The sequence below is a fragment of the Atta cephalotes genome, assembly GCF_000143395.1.
Source record: "Atta cephalotes unplaced genomic scaffold scaffold00009, whole genome shotgun sequence".
In the NCBI taxonomy this organism is placed as follows: Eukaryota; Metazoa; Arthropoda; class Insecta; order Hymenoptera; family Formicidae; genus Atta; species Atta cephalotes.
Genome location: NW_012130073.1, coordinates 5,304,304 through 5,324,860, shown reverse-complemented (window position 1 = coordinate 5,324,860; position 20,557 = coordinate 5,304,304). Strand labels below are relative to the sequence as shown.

Genomic DNA, 20,557 nt, shown 5'->3' with positions numbered 1-20,557 from the left:
ATATATAATATAAACTGACATATTATAAATACATATGTATTTATAATTCACATTTGAATTATAGAAATATTTTTTGTATTATTATATCGAAGTGCACATTATATTATATTTAAAATAAAATTTGAATTAAAATAAAATTTATTTATTTCTTGTAGATTGATTTGAATAATAAAATTGTTATAGTCATGTCGATAATCAAAAAATTATCTCTATTTCTGCAATCCCTATCTTTATGTACGCAATTATATTATTTTACTTTGTATATTAATTTTGTGTGTTTTTGTTAAAATCATTATGTCGATTACTTATCATTAGTACGAATATAATTCAACTCTTTCACGAGAAATAACTATCATAAACTTCATAATGTGAAAGGATCGCAAAAATATTGCAGACGAGGTCTTTCACTGGTCCCAGTCAGGAACAAAGCCAGAGAGAACAGGACAATTCAGAGAAATCGAGTGACTCGGGAATATAGCGTGTTTCTTTAGCTATAAACGGCGATCACGCCTACGAGTCCTGGGTTCCAGCCGGCGCTAGTTATGAGGATTGTACGTGCGGAACAAGTTGCCGATTGAAAACGAAGGAACAGCAAGAATGCAAAGGGAGGAACGTGATAGTGGCCACCCCCTCTTCGTCCATGTAATAGTCATGAGCCGCGCGTCCGTTCTTCGTACATTCGGTATGTACGTGGCCTCTAGTTGCTGAGCAAGCCCCGACAGTCGAGGAGAGACGTCGCGCGCGATCCAGCCGATCAACTTGTACCGTTTATTGTGAGCGGAATCTGAATGCACGGTAAAGATGCATCCCGGAACGAGACGACGTTCGGGATTCTACTGGTTGACAATAACGCTACTTATCATCGGATTTCTCATCGGCGACGCCGGCAGTGTTTGGAAGAGACGGGAGGATAAGACTAAGTGCCCGAAAGTGAAGGGAATACGCAACTTTGACATATCCGAGGTATAGAATCTTTTGCAATTTATAACGATTGAAAATCAAACGATATAAATTTTCCGATTCATACATTTTAAATGAGAATTGTTTACACTTAAACATTCCATGTATAATAAATACAAAGATTGTCTCATGTACGTACAATGTATGTAAGTCAACAAAAAATTTGAATTCTTTCTTGTTTCCAGAACTGTCGATTCCAATTATATAAAATTTTGTAGATCGCTTTTTCATTAAAAGAATGCATATACTTGTAATGTGACTATAAAATATTTATAATCACATTTATAAAATTTTTACATTCTGAAATCGCGAATATTTAATTTTTATAATTTGATAAAGAATTAGATTTTCTCGGAAAAGTCTTTAAAAAATCGATTCTACATTCTCCAAAAGAAATAAGTTACATTATAATTAAGTTTTATTAAAAAGTCTTTATAATATTACAATTATTTTTATAATTCACAATTAACTCTTGTGTTAATTGTAAAACTTGAAATTGTCACCAAAATCAACATTTTCACCATTAATAAAGATTTAAACATATTTTTGCCGCTTCATTTAATTGTTTTATATAAATTAAATGGAGTATTTGATGCATTTCATTCAATGTACGATATTGATGCAAAATAATATGAAGTATACTGACATGTTATATGTCGCTGATGTGATTTCGGAAACGGATAATGAACATTTACATTGCCGAATATGTCAATTGAATATTAATTATATGGAACATAATTTACAATTATTCATTAGAATTAATATGCAATAGAAACGATCGTTTACCGTATAATTAACAATAACACATAATTTGACATGAAAGTAATAAAAGCTATCAAACATATTTATACATATTATATTAATATTCCCATTAGTAAATCGTGAATAAATTTAACACACACTACTGTTGTTAACTTTTAAAGAGGTTTTGAATTAAATGAAATAAAAATTTAATAACTACAGTATACAGAGAGAAAATTGGCCAAACATTTTGATGACCAAGAACAAGTATATTTTACTTTAATTTATGAGTTTTAATAAGCAAATAAGAATTGACAAATGACTTTGCAGAATGTACAGTACTTTTGCTAAATTTATGAATTCATATTTAATTTCTATAGGAAATTTTCGAAAATGATATCATATATCGATTAAACCTATCACTTTGTTTTTTGTTTAAATAGTCGCTCGGCAATTCTGTTTTAAAAACTATGAAAAATTGGTCGATCTAATTTTCTAATGTAATACAGTTGCAATATAAACTTGACAATAAATAATATAAATGCAGTTGCAAATTATAATATTTAATATTTAACAATGTATGTACTTAATTATTTAATAAATTTTAATGAGATAAAAAAAAATGAGGAGAAACCATTTTACAAGAATAATACTTTGAAGAATAATACTTTATAATATATATTATTTGCGAATATGGAATAATAGAATAGCAGTACTTGCATAGACTTTCTTTCCAGAGCTACGTTTGGCGGATTTATTTTTAGATTTGATATGTATTTATAGGAAGACTACAGACTCACATAGCGACAATTTCCGTTTGCTTTTGTCATAAATAGTAATATGTACTTTAAATGAAGTGAATTGTATTGCAGATGCGTTTTAATTTTTATATCAATTTTAGAAAATTAAAAAAAATAATTAAAGCAAGATGAAGAACTTACATTTAAATAAAGATTGTGGCTTTCTTTATGAACGTAATAGATAATTTAATTTCAAACTATTCCTGTTTTATTGTTTTTATTTAGCATGAATTTAGATCAAAATTTTAATGAATTCGAAAAGATAAAAAAATTTTATATATATTGAAAATATTACATTGCATTTTAAACCGATGTGACTTTATAACAGATAGGCTCTAAATCCTAATACATATATCTTGTGATAACCCAAAACTTTGAAGTGTCTCACGTTTCCGGTATAAGTCTCAATTTGTTGCATGTTTTTGCAGATAAGATAAAGCATATATTTTTTATTTCTTCAGTTTTATTTTTTAATAGTAAGAATTATTATTTTATATGAAACTTATTAATAGAATTTCTTTATATAGAATTTCTTTATATTTAGCAACAGCAAACATATTTATTTTAAACATTATTATAAAAATAAATTTCTTATAAAAAGATCAAAGCAAATCAATAAATCAAAATTACATCAAAATTTAATGTATTGAATATAGTAAAAATAATTTATACAAGTATGTTTAATTGATATAATTAAACAATATAACACATTGTGAAAAGTAAAAAAAAGTTAAACGAATTTATAAAAAATACAAGAGAATTTCAATGAATTATGTCTTTGAATGGAAATGAAGTGATAATCATCTGGAAAATTTTTGAACATATATTTCTAACGCCGTTTACTATCGAGTACAATCGCTTGACCCATTGGCCGTACATATTTATTAGCATACATTAACGTGAATAAAATCGGCACGGCGTGGTAAACTGTTGTGCCTATTTCACGCGTGACTTCACGCCTACATACATTCGCACGTAACAGACATCTTGCGCTTCTTGCAGTTTCTCGGATTGTGGTACATAGTACAGTACTATGCAAGCTCAGAGGAAGCCCTCGTGTACAGATGTATGAGAGCCGAGCTCTCAGTTTCGCCTGAAAATGCTGAAGTTACCATGAATTTCACTTACAGCTTTACTGACGATCCTATTAACGAGCTGCTCGTTGGTAACATCACGTGGAAAATCCCTTCGCCAGACTTACCTGCTCATTGGATGCATGCTGAGTTACCATGTAAACACAGAGTTACTTATCTCGCAATCTAATTTCTTTCAATTTTTCTATTGTAATGAAAAAAAGTTTCATACTTCATTTTGCTCATTTTTTATGATTTATTCTAATTTAATTTCAAAATTTTAATTAGTTAATTCTTTTCATTAAATTTTTTCTTTTATTCATTTTTTAAAAAATTTATCATAATGTTAAGCCAGATCCAGATCAAGCAAATGACAATAAACAATTTACATTCGATACTATTCGATTTTCTTTGAAAGTTGTTTATTTGTGTTTGCTCATGTCGTTAGTCATTTGGAGCCAGCTCTAGATGTAAACTTCTTGCAAGACATGATCTCTGAAAAATATATTTTCTGAAAGAATCGTTAATTATAACAATTTAATTTGGTAAAAATAAATACTTATTTTTCATAGAATTATTTTACGGCGAGTTCGATATTTTCCAGACGAAGGAGTGTATAATACATACGTATTAGATTCGGATTATAAATCCTGGGCGTTACTAATGCATTGTGCTGAAAAGAGTAAAAGCCCAAGATATTTATCTAGCTTCATCATGAGCCGTGAAGCGAGCCTCGGGGCAAATGTCATTTCTTATCTTCGAGAGAAACTGCCTAGGTATATTTCTCTTAATATTATTCTGATTACAGTAGAATTGTTTCTTTAAATCTTATTAAACATATACATATATATATATATATATATATATCTTTCGAAAAATATTTTTTTAAATACAATAATTTTTAAAATACTTCAATAAAAAGAATGAATACAATTTCGTTAATTTTAAAATCGTTAATTTTAAAAGTCATCTATTTTTAAGGTGCTTTAATAGTGTGTGAAAAGGAAACGATAATTTCTTGAATTAAAACAAATATTATATTGTCGTATTATTTTTTGAGATTAAAAATAAAATTTTTAATATGTAGATATGACATTGACTTGGAGTACATGTTCCCTATGGACCAAAAGCAGTGCAATAAAACAAACAATTCGGAAGATGTGCTTATACCGGCAGTGGCACCAGCTAAAAGAAGCCATATCACCAGAAGGCATCCGTTGAAACGAAAACATAGAGGTCAATAAATTTCGCTCAAATTAAACATCTCTTCGTTACTTTGGGCTAATTTTATTAATTCAATTAACAACGTGTTATAATATTCTTCGTCTCTTCCTCTTATTTATAATTACATAATTATAATGAACATGTTATTGTTTTTCTTTAGACCCGTCGTCTCTCTCAATATCTTAGCACAATTCATTCAAATTAATTGAGACACATGTGCCGCAGCACATACGGTCATCATGATCACTGTCATCATTAATCATCATCATCGTTATCATTAGCGTAACAGTCGTCAGATTATCACTCAACGCACCTAGTACTTAATTACTAGATATGGCAGCTACAACTTATAAGAAATATTACAAAATCACTTGTGATTCATGCTTCTCGCGTTTTCGCAATGTTTTACGCATACGAACGCTATCACACCGACGGGCAACCTTTTTTTCTTGTGCGAGCATTTTCGTTACTCGGCAAATTCATATCTGGCTTTGTAAAAATCTCTTTCTGTCTGATGTTATAGTTACCGATTCTCGCAAACGTGACATTGCGTGACAATATCGTGATCTTCCCCTTCGTTTATATGCGTTTCTAAAATATATAATAATCGAGCGCTTCTGCCACGATTAGTTCGTGTTATCCTCCGTGGTTGCGCGGAATAGGAAAAACGCATCGGGGGAGCGAGACGCAAGCCTATATAAATTCGCCTATATGTTTCGAGATCGTTGCGATGACCGAGAAAGAGAGAGAGAGAGAGAGAGAGAGAGAGAATGAGAAAGAAGAAAAACAGACTGATGAAGTCAAAGCTCCAACAGATCCGTGAGAAACGCAACGTTGTCAATTTTAAACTATCATACCACGCCCGCATGTATACACGCATTCATTCCTTCGTTCTACGAGCATATACATATGCAAATCACCTATTAGTCTCCTAGTAATTTTTTTAATATTAATTAGTCGTACATTTAATTTTTTTTTAATTCTTTGTAAATTAATTACCTAATTTTTAAATCTGTATATTGTAAACCTGCACTCGCGCGCATGCGGTTGCGTGCGTACGTAATGTGCGTATGTATGTATATTGTGTGCGTGTGTAGACAAGTGGGCGATGTAAATTGGTGTATGGGGACGCGTGAATGCACGTGTGTACTTCTCTACTGAAGAGATGTGTGTCATTATTTCATATAGCTGGTAAACTATCTATTTATCTGAAATTTACGTTTTATAAATATCCTATAAGTAGATCCGCGTTTTTGTCATTTCGTCATTCGATTATACGCTTTTGTACGAAGGTGTAAGTAATATGAACCGAGTGACATAGTTTTGACGTGTGCCCATATGTGTATATATGTTATGTACTTGCGTGCGTGTGCTTGTGTGCCTGCGTGAGTATGTGTGTATGTAAATGTATGTCTTGTACAAACTTAAATAATTTTATACAAGCGCTTCCGAATAGCACTTATATAATTCTCACTGCCGGATCGGTATCCGCCGTCTATGCATTCGTCCGGGATTTGCAGTACGGCTTCGTGTGTTTGTGTATATAGGAAATATAAGATCGTCAGGTGCATCGGTGAATATTTGATTTTACGACCGAGAAGTCTCGTGAGCAACGACGAATAGCAATAGGATGGGCGAGTGCACGAGCGAGCGAGTAGATGAGTCGTTTCGCTCCGACGGCGGTCTCGATTGTCGAATGTAGAAAGGTGAGAGAAGTTCGGCGGGCGATAGAGAGAGAAAGAGAGAGACAAAGAAAAAAAAATAAACAACAATCAATTGAAAGATACAAAAGGCGAAAGAAGCGCTTGCGTATATGCGTAAATTCGTCGCGGTAGTAGAGGTAGCCGCGACGAGAGATGAACACTCGTTAGATATTAGCAGAAGTACTAGATGAAACCGGCGAAGTTCTCTACTGCTTAAAGTTACTGTTAAATGACGGACGGCCGGCAGCACACCAGTTCCTATTATTCTTCTATTGTTCTTCTTTTTCTCTTTTGACTAAACGAGAAACGCGAGAGAAACGCGAGTTTCGATTATTGCGACAGGACCATCTTTCGCTATATATATATACACATACATACATTTCACACACAACACACACGCATACATACATACATATACATACATACGTATATATGCAATTATGTACATATATACATGTATGTATATATACACACAAACATACATTATATTCATGAGCACTGCCGTGCCGCACGAGAGAGATCTCTAGCTTCTTTTCGTTAAGTAATTACGATAAAATATGATTGGAGGCAATTACAGTTTGCGGAAATCGATAGATTCCGCAGATAAAGAGTACGAAGATGCAGCCGCTCGGTTGATATCCGTGCGAAAGTATGAACGACTATTGTTTCTCATTTTTGGTTTTCCACATTCTGCGCGACGTTCTTTGATTCTTGTTATCGCGTTGCCATATCACTGCACATAGTTCGCGTTCGTAAACGTGATTGCCTTGAGCGTGGAATCACGAGAAATTCGTATGTGAATTCGTCGAAACCGTGCCAGGAATGTGTCGAAAGAAGCGACAAATTGCGCGGAATAAAAAAGAAAGACACGCATTCGTTCAGCAGTCTCATTTCAAAAGAAGTCCCAGCTGATCAGTGTTGCTCTTTGTCTTATCTTTTAATCTTCAAAGGAGGAAGACGGAATAGAAGGAGAAGGAGATGAAATCAGGAAAGAGTTGGTGGTCCGCGAAAAAGCGCCCATTTCTAGACGCACGTGACGACATTATTGCCGTCACTGATCTTCGTCGTGCTTCGATGATGACGCGTTCCATTTCCGGATGATCCGACTCGGTAGCGGACGCAACAGCGATACTCATTGATGGTTCAGGATGACTACGATACGTCGCTGGTCTCTTCTCGTGTCTCGCGACTGATAATAACAATTACGCAGCGATGGAAAGAATTTCATGAACACACGGCCATCGTATAGTCACGCACTTTGATCGTTTTCACCGTCGAGCCGATCGACGACGAGTATGTTTACTGGTACATTGAGTACGTCCTACGTACACGGCGTAATTGTCTGTGGCGTATTCCTGTTGGACGCCGGTGACTGTTGACGTCAAATCTTTGCGTCGAGAGGACCGACCGTGATACGATGATCGTCACGGCACCAGCGATCACTGTTTCATCCTTGATGAGCCATTGCAATCCGTGGTGACGATGTGACGAATCGGCGAAGACCGCTGTCAGTAGACCCAAGAAACAGGCACCCATTGTGGTGTCGTGTGAACGCGTTCAATCGCAGCCTCCAATTGGGCGATTGTCTCGTCAAGATCGTTGTTCACGATGGTCAAATCGAAGAAATGCCCATATGCTTGCTTCAGCATGTCCGACTCTTTCGCCAAACGTTCTAAACTACCGTCGAACTGAAAGCATAAGAGATGTTTATATAAAAATCGTACTTATATGCTTAATAGAAAATCGATTCAGTTTCACATATTTTTTTTTTATGAAAATGAAGTAAATTTGATTTCAATCCAACGTAGAATACGGAATGTAATAGTCTTTACTTATATGTATTTATATGGATTATATTTATGTCATCATCAAAATCTTTTAATGATTTCCTTTCAAATGTATTAACGGACTGTTATCAGTCCGATTAGTCATTCAGAACAAGTGGAGCGGTAATTGTTTGCCCGATTAATCCGACAAATTCATGATTCATTTGAAGATCACTGAACGGTTTGCTTAATTGCTTAATTGGCGTGCCAAGTATTCCTATTCGCATCACACATCAAGAATCAAGATACGTTCAGCTTAAAGGGAATATTTGCTGACATCGGTGTTTTATGTATACGTATTCTTCGATAAGCTTGTAACTTGCCGTTGTATTATGTGAATTATTGTAGATCCTATTAAACATTAATCTCAGTTTACATGGTAAACGTTTTAAGGCTAGTACGTTTATGTTTTAGTTAGAAACGTGTACTATGGAAAGGTAAATTAGCATATTCTTTCTAGACATGCCGTCTTGATTAATTATACATCGTTGTTTAATCCGAAAAGTAAATAACGTTTGCAATTTAAAATTATCTCGTTTTACGTAAAAATAAATGATTAGCAATTGCAAACAAAATTTTAAAAATATGTATATTAAACATGTATTATATATTAAATATGTATATTAAACAAAAAATATGTAATTAACATTATCAATTAATAATGTACATAATTAATATATTTCAAATTAATTATTGTAGAGTTATGATTCAGAGAGAGAGAATGGGAAATTTTATTCAATTTTTTATATAACTTTATGTTTTTATATAAATTTATATATATTTTTTATTATATATGTTTCTCCATGTATATCAAGAAATTTTATATTATAATAAAATGCATTCGCTAAATCGTTATGCGAGCTACAATTTGCGAAAAATATTCAAAATAACAGTTTAATTTTTTTGTGAATTAATTTTTATACTTACATCCGTAACATTTGCAAATGCTGGTGCAGCGATGAAAACGACGTAAGGTGCAAATTCAGCAGTCCGTAAAACTTTCAGTGCCTGTGGTTCAACATCCAATATGGCCATTCTGCCTTCTTCATGAATTTTGCGGATAGTTTCGAGCTTAGTTCCGTACATAGCATCTTCATGCGTACCTATTCATAAAAAAAAATAGGTTAAATTTTAATATATACTGTTATATTATATAATATATACTGTTACTATTTAATATATATTGTTTCTAATGTTTCAAAATTGTGAAACTTATTATCTATACTTCTAAATTAATAATTCTAACAATTAATAATAATCAATATTCTTCCATTAATTATCAATTCTAAAATTAAGAAATTATTAATAAATTAATTATTTATTAACCAATTTTAATAAATTAAATAAAAATTTACTTTATTAAATTTATTTAGGCATAATTTACCGTATTCGAGGTATTCATTAGCAGCTATATCTGCCATCATTTCATCATGCGATACGAAATAATAATTACGACCATTTTCTTCATCACTTCGTGGAGGCCTCGTTGTATCTATAAAAACAACATATTTAATAAGTCTTCCAATAAATATATCATTTTTAATTTTACACATTTTTAAAAATAAAATTTAATTATTTCAGAATTATATTAAAAAATTTGAAATACTTACGCGGAATAGGATAGGCGTATTTATCAGGATGCTTGGAAATAATCGTATTTTTTATGTGTCGTCGACCGACACCATGTGCTCCCAATAATACTAAAGTTTTCCGTTGGAAGGCAGGATCTATATGCAAAGAAAAGTAATATATAATATTCAAAATCAATAATTATTTATTTCCTATATACAATAAATGTTATAAAACACATTAAATTATAGCTCTAATTATATTTAATATAAATTTTGAGACATTTTAATAATAGAATTATCACTGATAACACAGTTCGATTAAAAATCACTTTTTCGCCGAAGTGCCATAGTACAAATTAGGTGTAGGAAAAAGTTCATGGCGTTTTTTTAATGCCATCTAACGGGAAAATAATATTCCGAAGATTTTTCTTGTGCTGAACATGGTGCCATTGACAGAATTTGCATAACATGTCAGGATTTTGAATAAATTGAGGGGAAAATGGGCATTTTTACCCCGATTTATTCAAAATCCTGACATGTCACACAAATTTTGTCAAAAGCATCGTGTTGAGCGCAAAAAATCTTTGGGATATGTATTATGGCATTTCGAAAAGAATTTGGTATTAAATTGTGTAATGTATAGAAAAATAAGAATTACATTTATTACGAATTATTTTTATGTTTATTTTTTTTAGAACTGCAACTAAAACTCACAAGGAAGCTTCACGACCTCTTCGTAGGTCACCAGGTCCAGCTGGTCGAAAACAGCGTTGTGCTTTGCAAGATATTTATCCTTGTATTGCTTCTTTTTCCGGCCGAATATTGAGCAATTTACTGCAAGCAGAAAAGATTGTTAATATATATAAATGCCGCGAAACCGAAGATGAAACTATTTCTTTTCGAAAACCCGATGTAAACTTGCAAATTACTGTGCAAGTGTCATGTTACGGAATCCATTATCCGTGCTAACTAACAAGTTACGTGCCTTTATAGTGTCGATGAACGACCGCTAAATTGATCTTAAAGTACGATTACAATGACGTAACCGTCGCAACGAAATTGGCTCGCAAAATTCAAATGTGTATACGAATGTGTAAGTGTAGCAGAAATTATGCCAGCCAATGATGGTTAAACTCTTTACGATGCAAGTTGTAATTTTCTATTAATGAAGTTCTCTGGTTTATATCGTCAAAATATAATGAGGCACGACAGATATTTTCCATAATTACGCAAAGAGGGTCGTTCACGTCGCTAAAATATTTCCTGGTATTACTTCTCCTAAACATGTATCACCCAACATAGTGTGTTAACCTATTGGAAACATAGTACGCATCGACGTGTGCACTTAATATTAGCAACCCTCCGGAGCATCTTGAAAATTAATGCTAACACGAAGTGATAAACTACTCTGCGAATATTGGTTCCTGGATCAAGCAAAATCTTATCTATTTGATTATAAAAAGAATTTCATTCAATCAGCCAGTTTGAAGGAAGCCATGTCCAAACGCATTTGGGGAAGTCCTATTGAAAAGGGTGTTCCAGCAGGTCACAAGATGATAACGTAAAGTCGATGATTAATTGATGCGTAAGTTGTTAAATAAGTGACATAATAGGGAAACCATGGTGAATTGCTTCGTGAATATTATTTTCGCGATCACAGAACTACTGTATACTAGAATATGTATACTAGGGAGATTCGTGTGGGACTACAATATATCGAAGCTGCGGATGATTGCTCGCGTGATTGTGCAAACCATGATATCTTGCCAAAATATCTAGACAATTGAAGATGAATAAAAATACGTATATGAAAAGAAAAGATTTATATTTCAGAATCAAGAATGAGGATGAAAAATATCGTTTCTGAGATTTTTGACAAGATATTCTCAAAAGTATCATTATTCGCTATATAACATTTAGAACAATTAATTAATTATCTATTATAAGCCCCGATTGTAATCGTGCTGTCGCTTGCAAGTGAAATCGTGCGAAATAAGCATAAGTGTGCGTTGAATGTTTTGCAGCGAACGCATGCATTAAAGCACGCATGTGTAAAAGCATTTATTAATTTATAATGCAGAATATACCACAGTACCCATATTAATAAATTATAATCAGTATGATGCTCTCTCGAAATATTTCGCAACGTTACATTTTTTATCTCATCAAATTTGGAAATTGAAAACTTTTAAAGTTTTTTTGTTATTGATGCTTAATTCCATATTGTTTATATCAACTATGAAGAATTGATATAATAGCATTCATTTTTATGCATTGTGTGAGATATTTTTACAATTGTGTAATTTAATAATACAGTTTTATCAAAATCAATATCTTTTAAATCAAATACGCAAAGTTTATTTTATAATAAAATTGTTATAGATGTACTTTTTTTGCCTAGTATATGTATTATATGAATATTTATTCAATATCTAATAAGCGTAATACATTTATTACATATACCAGCAATAACATAGCTCTCGGAACTTCTTGTTCAGATAATTTTGTTAATGGTACCAAGTCATTTGCTAATTGCAAGTTAAAAACTTAAATGTATTACACAATTCTTCGTAAATACTTCGTAAATATTAATGCAAGTGTTTTAAATATGAAGATACCAACAAGTATCGTCCGTACATTTATATTATAAAATTACGAGAATAATAAATTTCATCTATAAAATGAACTTAAAAGTAAAAGCTTCGTGTGTCCGTTTCCATAAATCGCTGAAAGACGATTATTCCGTTTTTTATCTTCTCTCTCTGTACTGATGCGTGTGTTAGAAGCATGGATCCAGTCTGTACTTCATGCGTCTAAAAGTACGTCCTATGTGACTCTACACGTGTCTACCTGAAGGCAGAGACGTACCTGTCGAACCGTCGCAGCCTTCGGTGTGAGAAGAACATCCACCTTCTCCTTCAGCATCTAGCCCCGCATAACACATATAAACAATAGATATATCACTGCAACTAATTATTCTTGTATGCGCTAGCTCTCCATTTGCCTATTCCTAATCTGTCCGTCATGCCATCCATTTACGCCAGCAGGCGCATAGAAATATACGGCGACCGAAACTTTCTTACTACATGTTCTAAAGCATTTAAATCTTGATTTGCATATAGTTCATTTCATATAGTAGACTTCATATAGTTGCAATTTATAATTAAATTTTAAATTTCTAGCTTTTAACGTTACATCTTAAAATCGTATAATTATTCCTTCTATTGTATCTCATTTGCTGCTTCATCGTGATCTGTGTTTTTTAAATTAAGTGATCTGGCTAAATATGTATTATGAAAATATGGAGTAAACAATTCTTGTGTAAGTGATAAACTATCTTGCGTATAATTCGATATGCTTTTTCTAACATTTTGTTGCTTTTACCAACTAATAATACTATAACTTATATTGTAATATTATAACAGCATCTTTTCTTCAAAAGTAAAAGATTTATGGTTAACACAAAGGCAATGATATTTTAAAATTTCATGGATCGATAACTATCCAAAGTAACGATTACGTTTGTGCTTTATTTCTAACGTCTGCAGATGATAGATGCTTTTAGCCAAACAGAATGGCTCAGGAACGTTCATATCCAGCTTCGAGATTCGAATCAATACAGCCTCATGCGGGATTTGAATTATAAAATTTCTTCGAATTATATAACGTTTAAAAACTCAGCCTCTCTCAGAGTAATTAATTATACAATTTAATAAGATATAAAAAAATCTTTAAGAATTAATTTATATTTAATAAGATATATAAACATCCTCTCCTCCCCCCAATCTAAATATCTAAATATATTTATTTAATTAAAATTTAAACATAAAATACTGTATTCGATTAACTATAATCGCATTCAATATTAAATACGTGAGATGTGGATTATAAAATTTATATATTTTAAATTCGTTAGTCTATTTCTATTATCATATACTGTAGACATGCAGAATGTATTAGATCATTCATATTACACTTTTCCTTGGAAATAGTAGTAGCATAGTAGTTAAGAAAAAAATGTTCATTTCTAAAGCTTATCTAAATTATTTAACAATGTAGATTTCAATTTTCCGGAAACTACCGGAAGTAGGGTAAACCTGAGTCAAGTCTAAAATATTAAATAGGGAGATAGGTCATGTAGAGTATAGGATAAATTTTAATTTAAATCTCTGATAACACTTTTGATGTCTGGATAAATAAGTGACTCATAATCTGTAATGTGTTCTTATCTCTCTCATAAATCATAGGTAATATAAAAAAAGTTTAAGCAAAAGTTGTTTATTTTTAAAAGATACATTCAACTATTTCAACTTATGTTTTTATATTAAAAATTTCAGACTTGACTCAAGTTTATTCTTTTTCGAGAAAAAAACCGAAATGCTTAGATATAGTTTAGAAATGATAAACTAATAAGAAACAATGAATATTTTTAGTAGTAACAATTTTTTTTTCGATTTACGGTTACTATTCATTTCCAATAAAAAGAGATGATACGGATGATCTGATATAGATTCTGTATAATATTATAGAAATGTTAATATTCACACAAAATACATTAATATCATAATTAAACATTTATTATTTATTATTAATTGTATGCACTATTAATTGTTACTAATTGATACGTACTATTAATTATTAATTTTGTTTACATATAGATATTGTTACACTTTGAAAGATTTATTACAGTTTAAAGAATATAATTAATGTGCGTGATTTTTATATTTTTTCAAATCTAAGGAGTTATTCTAAATTTCTTTAAAATATTTCTTACATCAAAAATAAATAAATATATTATGTATGAAGTAATATCATAAATATCAAACACTATTTTGTTTCTGTTCGAAATATTTTATAAATCAACATCGTCGATAATTACCTAATTAATTTATCCTGAATGAAAAATAGTACACTATTAATATGCATCTTATCGTACAGTATAATTGACTGATAACAACGATATCACATGCTCCACATCGAAAACCTGTACACATCGAACAACACACAGAACGACATCGTGTTTCATCAGCACATTCGTATTTCAGCAATGATTTGGTGAAAATCAGTGGGAATTCAGAGTGGAATCATCAAATGTTATTGGATGATAATGGATCGATTGAGCGGTAGTGAAAGAATGTCACGTAATAACGATTTTTTTCAATCGGCGAAATTCTGACTCTCTCCGTTCTGTACTCAAAGATTCTGCGATCTGCTGGAACCAATGATTATCGTATTCATTTTACTCGAGCTTTTAACTAAAATTATCCTTATCCTAAAAGTTTAATGTTATATTTAACGCCAGAGAAAGAAAATTATTCTTTCAAAGAACATTTAAATAGAAGATCAGCATTGAAAATATTTTATTCATCAAAATCATCAAGAAATTTTATCCTCAAATGTTCGATGAAATGAAGAGGATTATAAAACAATATTTTTCGTAATTGCTATATCGAATATATTTTCCTTTTCTTTTTAAAGAACTTCATCTATTTTACGAGATAACAATCTAAGATAAAACGTGATGAAAAATGATCAATCCCCTTAAAACGAAGAAAAAGAACTTCGAACTGTACATCATTTTTACATATCAGATATCGAGAACAATACTCGTGTTCTACAGACGAGCGATTTTACACAAAAACGATCAATATGGATAACAAAGTTATGTTACCTTGTTCTTGCTTGTTCTTCTCCATAGACATGCAAGCAATGCGCCATTCCTGAAGTTCGGGCGATGGGATAAGACCCGCGGAACCAGCCGCGTTATCCTTTCTCGCTTGCCACCAATGATGATCATCCTTGCTGATGATCTGCAGAATGTCACCGGTTCTAAAAGCGATTCCAGCCTGTGCGCAGGGTATCAATTCATCTTCTAGTGGATCGTAATCGAATTGCGCTCGAACGAAAATCTGTTGGTGCACCAAAGATCACGTTAACATTTCTTAGAGATGATTAAATGTCATTAATTTTATTAATCACTGATAAATTCGACGTCAAGGATTTCACTTTGCGTCGATATATTTAATAACGAGAGAAATTATATGTGTATAATTATACATTAGAAATTACTACAGAGTGGAAAAATATATGTAAGATAATTAAAAAAATAATGTGCATTTTACATGTGAAATCATTAACATCTATTGGTTTAGTAAGGAAAACTTTAATTAACAACAATAGGTCCTCGACCATGAGACGTGACTAAGATATCGTTCTACGGCTATATCGATCGCTGATGGACCTACATAGCGCTGCGCTAGACATAGCGAACGAATCTAATGAAATGTTGCGAGGAAAGCGAAAGATGCGACGTAGTAAGCACTGGCAATAGCTCTTGCAAAGAGTGACAGTACAATATGGAGAATGTACAAAGTATCAATGGCAAATGGAGCGCTCGCAAGTTCGTCCGAATTTGTAGTATTGATTTGCAGTACGTTACATGGCGCATAATAGATCCAGTAAAGTACAAATGTATACATTGTCTCAAGATAACCAGCGATCGACTCGTAGCTCGATTTCGCCACATCGCTTAAAAATTAAAAAGGAGAGGACACGTAAATACGAATTTCCAGACGAAATATAAAACTCGTCCGGTCTCTGAACGTCGCTGTATGACGTTTTACAGTCGGTACGCAATTAGGTAATCGACTTTAGTTTAGGAACCTGCACGGTTTTTACAGTCATCTCGATACACTCATCGGCATTGGGGGCGGGAATTCGTCAACTGGAGGGACACGGGAATTGTTGTGCGAGCTTTTTGTCGTAATGCCACCAGCGACACGATTCGGTCATTTAGCGATGCGCAATACGTAGTACGTGTAAAGGCATACATAGATGTATAACGTATGAGCTCAAGCACTAGTTGCTGCACATCGCGCAAGGACAGACGCACACGTATACGCACGCACGCACGCATACCGAAGATATGCACGATGCAGATATGCGCGCGGCCACTACATGAATGTGTGAGTAAAGAACGACGCGATGAGAGAAGGTATAATGTACAATAAATATATGAACGATATGGTTGTAGACAATGACAAAAGTGACTTCCGGTTAACGCACATGTCATTCGCAAAACAGAGCTGTGATTTTTAATAATGTGTGAAGAGAGGACGTAGAGGATGAAAATGAGGAGGAAGAGTGAAGAATGATTTGCCATTTTGATTCTGTACGAATATTACATGCCTGGTGGTGTATTCGTAATTGTATCGATTTTAATTACAAATTAAAGGAATTTTCTGGATATATCAAAGTCATGAATATCGACAATTCTGAACTAATTAATGGTGCGTACTAATTAGAATCCGTTACATGAATGAAAATTTGTGACTACGGAGTACTGGTTAAATATAGTCTATGACTTTATTTAGCAGCAAATTTGTAATATCATTTTATTATCATTCCTTTGCGTTCAATAGCTTGACAGTTAACGCATATGGGGTGTCTTCACTTATAATTTACTAATAGGATCGATTTAATATTCGTACAGGTTTAATGTCTGATAATTTTTTGCATATCGATGAAATTGTACAGTTATTTAGGGTCACTTCTGATACGATGGATTTCGACAAGTATATACGTCATTAGTATTCTATTATAATTGTAAAAAATAAATATGATGATATGTTATATATGAAAAGAATTAAGAGTTTCATGCGTATTGATAATAATTAAATGTTTTGGAAGTTAATAAAATTATAATACAAAATAAATCAACATTAACTTACGTTTATTCCTAAATCTCGTATGGCGATTGCAAGATTTTAGCAATTTTGGAAATTTCGGATATAATAGAATGTATAGAAATTTTTTTTTTTTCACGAGACTGGCGATTAATCGTAGCATTGTTCTGCCAACGTGTAGCCCATTTAACTGTGAATACATTTTCATCTATACGTTTCCGATAGTAGTATGTCTCTATTGGCATCATGTCAGCAAATATTCCCTTTGAAAATATCGAAACTTGTTCGAATACGAAAAAGAGCCACACGTTTTCAAATAGGACGTTTCCATGAATTACGTCAAGTGCTTTGAAAAGCGAAAGAACTTCTTTTAGTAAGAAATACATGAGTGCTCGGACGAAAAGAAAGATACTATTGAATTTATCTGCTGTCGATACAAAATAATCCCTTGGGTAAAAATAGCTATCACAATTATTTGCATTCGCAAAGTTTAATTCAAAATAAAAATGGCTTGAATAAAATTAAAATATTTTTCAGCTTCATTTTTAATATATATAGTCGAAAGATACAATGATAATTTTTATATATAGTACAATGACCGTATGCGTTTTTTACAGGCTTTTTTTTACTTCTAAAGCATTCTTCTGAGCGTCCATGCGAATAGGAATTTTTTTTATATGGATGTATAAGCGAACATATCGATACTCGCACTTGAGAACTCCTGTCATGAAATAGAAGCATTGCGAAAAAAAAAGGGAAAAACACGCGGGATTAAAAAGGAAAAATTGATAAATAGGAAAATCCGAGTAAAGATCCTACTTTTCAGCGATGGCGTGTATAGATAATATAGGAACAGAGACAGTACGAGACATGTATATATAATGTATGTGTAAGTATGAATATAATATATAAGTATATGTACGCATAGCCTTCTAACTACAGCAGTCCAATCACACCAGATCAAGTGGCGGTACTTACTAACACTGGCAGAGGCTTAATCCTGAACAACTAGAGTGTTGAGGAAACAGAAAAAAAGGAAGATCAATTAATTAATCATGTTTCAAAGTCGCACCAAAGCGTAATACGGATTAATCGAGACCCTCCCCCACGCGTACGTCGCATGAGGGGAGAAGAAAAGTGAATAAGAATGACATAATCAATGATAAACAGCACCTACGGTTGAGTCGCACGCGTCAACGCTTCCGAGATGCACGGTGCGCATTGCTGTGTGGCACATGCAGGCTTTACTAAATCTTCTCGTATTATTCAACAGATGTCTTTCGTACTCTCGACATCTACGAGCGTTGGGCTTCCACGCGCAATCTACGCGTACAATATCCAAATTGATGGTGTGAAACCACTGTAGTTTCGAAAAAATCTCAATTCCCCGGATACAGAAGAAAAATCTTTCACGAATCATTTTTATTTTCGTAATAAACATGAAAATAGCATTTTCGTGTGTCTGCAGCATCGGCTTGCCGGAAATATATCTACTTTTAATCAAAGTACCACCTGTAACAGTATTCTGTACTGAATCAGCGATATAATTAAATAACTCGAGACTTTTAATTCTTAAAGAATACAATGTATTAACTGGCAGTAGAAAAGTTTTGTTGTTTCACTGAAGTATAGAGAAGTGTTTAGAATATTGATTGTTATATTTTATTTATACATTATACATTTCATTGTGTTTTGCACTATGCAAGTATTGCTGATAAAGTATAGAGAATACCGCTATTGATACGCAACATATCTGATTAAGCAAACAATACATTAATTATTGATCACTTATTTAAATTTTATACAAAGTAATATTACACGCATAGATTATCGTAATTTAACAGTGTGTGCCCAACACCTGCTGCGAGTCGAATGTACGAAGTAATTTCGAGCTCGCAGTTCTGCGGCACGTGTGATGAGCGTGGCGCGGAAATGCAAGTTTCGAGCGAGAACTCTCGACGCTTCCCGTCGGGAGTTGGGAGGAATCAAAGCGGACTGGTACAATTAGCAACATTCTAATGCTGAGTGGTACGCCTCGCGTTTTACGTGATAGATAAGTTTCCTCGCACGTTTCGTTGGAAATAGAACACTTTCAAGCGGGAGCAAGCCGGTAGAAGTTCTTGTGGTTCATCTCCGAGTATAAAATCTGCGATTAGATTATCGTTCCAGTTAAGCAAAAATATGCGTTTATGCGATAAGCTGTGGTTCTGAGCTTTTTAAATTTTGTATCAAATGATTTGTACGATTTATATCAGAGACAAGCTTTCAGAGTCTCAAGTGTTCATTGTGTTCGCAATGATTAAATAGTTACGCTGCGATTTCGTTAATATGTGTGTGTGTGTGTGTGTGTGTGTGTGTGTGTGTGTGTGTGTGTGTGTGTGTGTGTGTGTGTGTGTATATATATATATATATATATAGTCACTTCTGTATCAAATGAATAATGAGATAATGATTTATAATATCGAATGAATGTGAAATAAGGGATAATGTCATTCTAGAACGAACAAAAAAATAAAACCATATAAAAAAAGCAACAGTAATGTAACACACAAATATAATAAAAAAATTTTGCAAATTGGCTGGATAATATACTGCTGGCTGATCAATATTTCAACCTTGTCTTCATTTCGTAGATTCAAATTACACTGGAATGCCCGGAGATAGTTTGTCGACTAATGATTTTAACTATTTGGTAAACAATGTTAGTTAAATATAGCGATGTCCTTCGTCAGCAAATTACATACGATATCATAAAATAATGCAGGGACAAATTGAACGATGAAGTTAATTAACTCAACAAATTAGAATTTACTGCGTCATGAGCCAAACATAAATTTTTGACAAATCGATATTGTACTCCATTTCCTTCGACTCCATATGCTGCAACACGGAAATTTCTATCCTATCTGATTACAAATTCCTATCTCGCTTCGATTCGAACGAGAGGAATAATGACGCGAGTCCCTTTTATGAA

The 20,557-nt window shown here is 32.7% G+C and overlaps 2 protein-coding genes across 2 annotated transcripts in view; one reads left to right on the top strand and one right to left on the bottom strand.

Moving 5' to 3' along the window:
* Positions 1-801: 801 nt before the first annotated feature.
* On the top strand, positions 802-4,939 carry LOC105627576 (apolipoprotein D). Its single transcript, XM_012208857.1, has 4 exons — positions 802-963; positions 3,504-3,732; positions 4,179-4,350; positions 4,662-4,939. The coding sequence occupies exons 1-4, from the start codon at positions 802-804 to the stop codon at positions 4,816-4,818; spliced, it is 720 nt and encodes a 239-aa protein (XP_012064247.1). The 3' UTR covers positions 4,819-4,939.
* A 3,070-nt stretch (positions 4,940-8,009) lies between these two features.
* The window catches only part of LOC105627655 (peripheral plasma membrane protein CASK), a 53,294-nt gene continuing 40,746 nt past the window's right edge, over positions 8,010-20,557 (bottom strand). The window contains exons 5-12 of the mRNA XM_012208933.1: positions 18,562-18,591; positions 15,570-15,807; positions 12,767-12,823; positions 10,613-10,732; positions 9,938-10,054; positions 9,712-9,819; positions 9,255-9,430; positions 8,010-8,189 (exon numbers count right to left, since the gene is read on the bottom strand). Coding sequence (XP_012064323.1) covers positions 8,010-8,189; positions 9,255-9,430; positions 9,712-9,819; positions 9,938-10,054; positions 10,613-10,732; positions 12,767-12,823; positions 15,570-15,807; positions 18,562-18,591 — 1,026 coding nt within the window. The remainder of the gene's footprint in view (positions 8,190-9,254; positions 9,431-9,711; positions 9,820-9,937; positions 10,055-10,612; positions 10,733-12,766; positions 12,824-15,569; positions 15,808-18,561; positions 18,592-20,557) is intronic.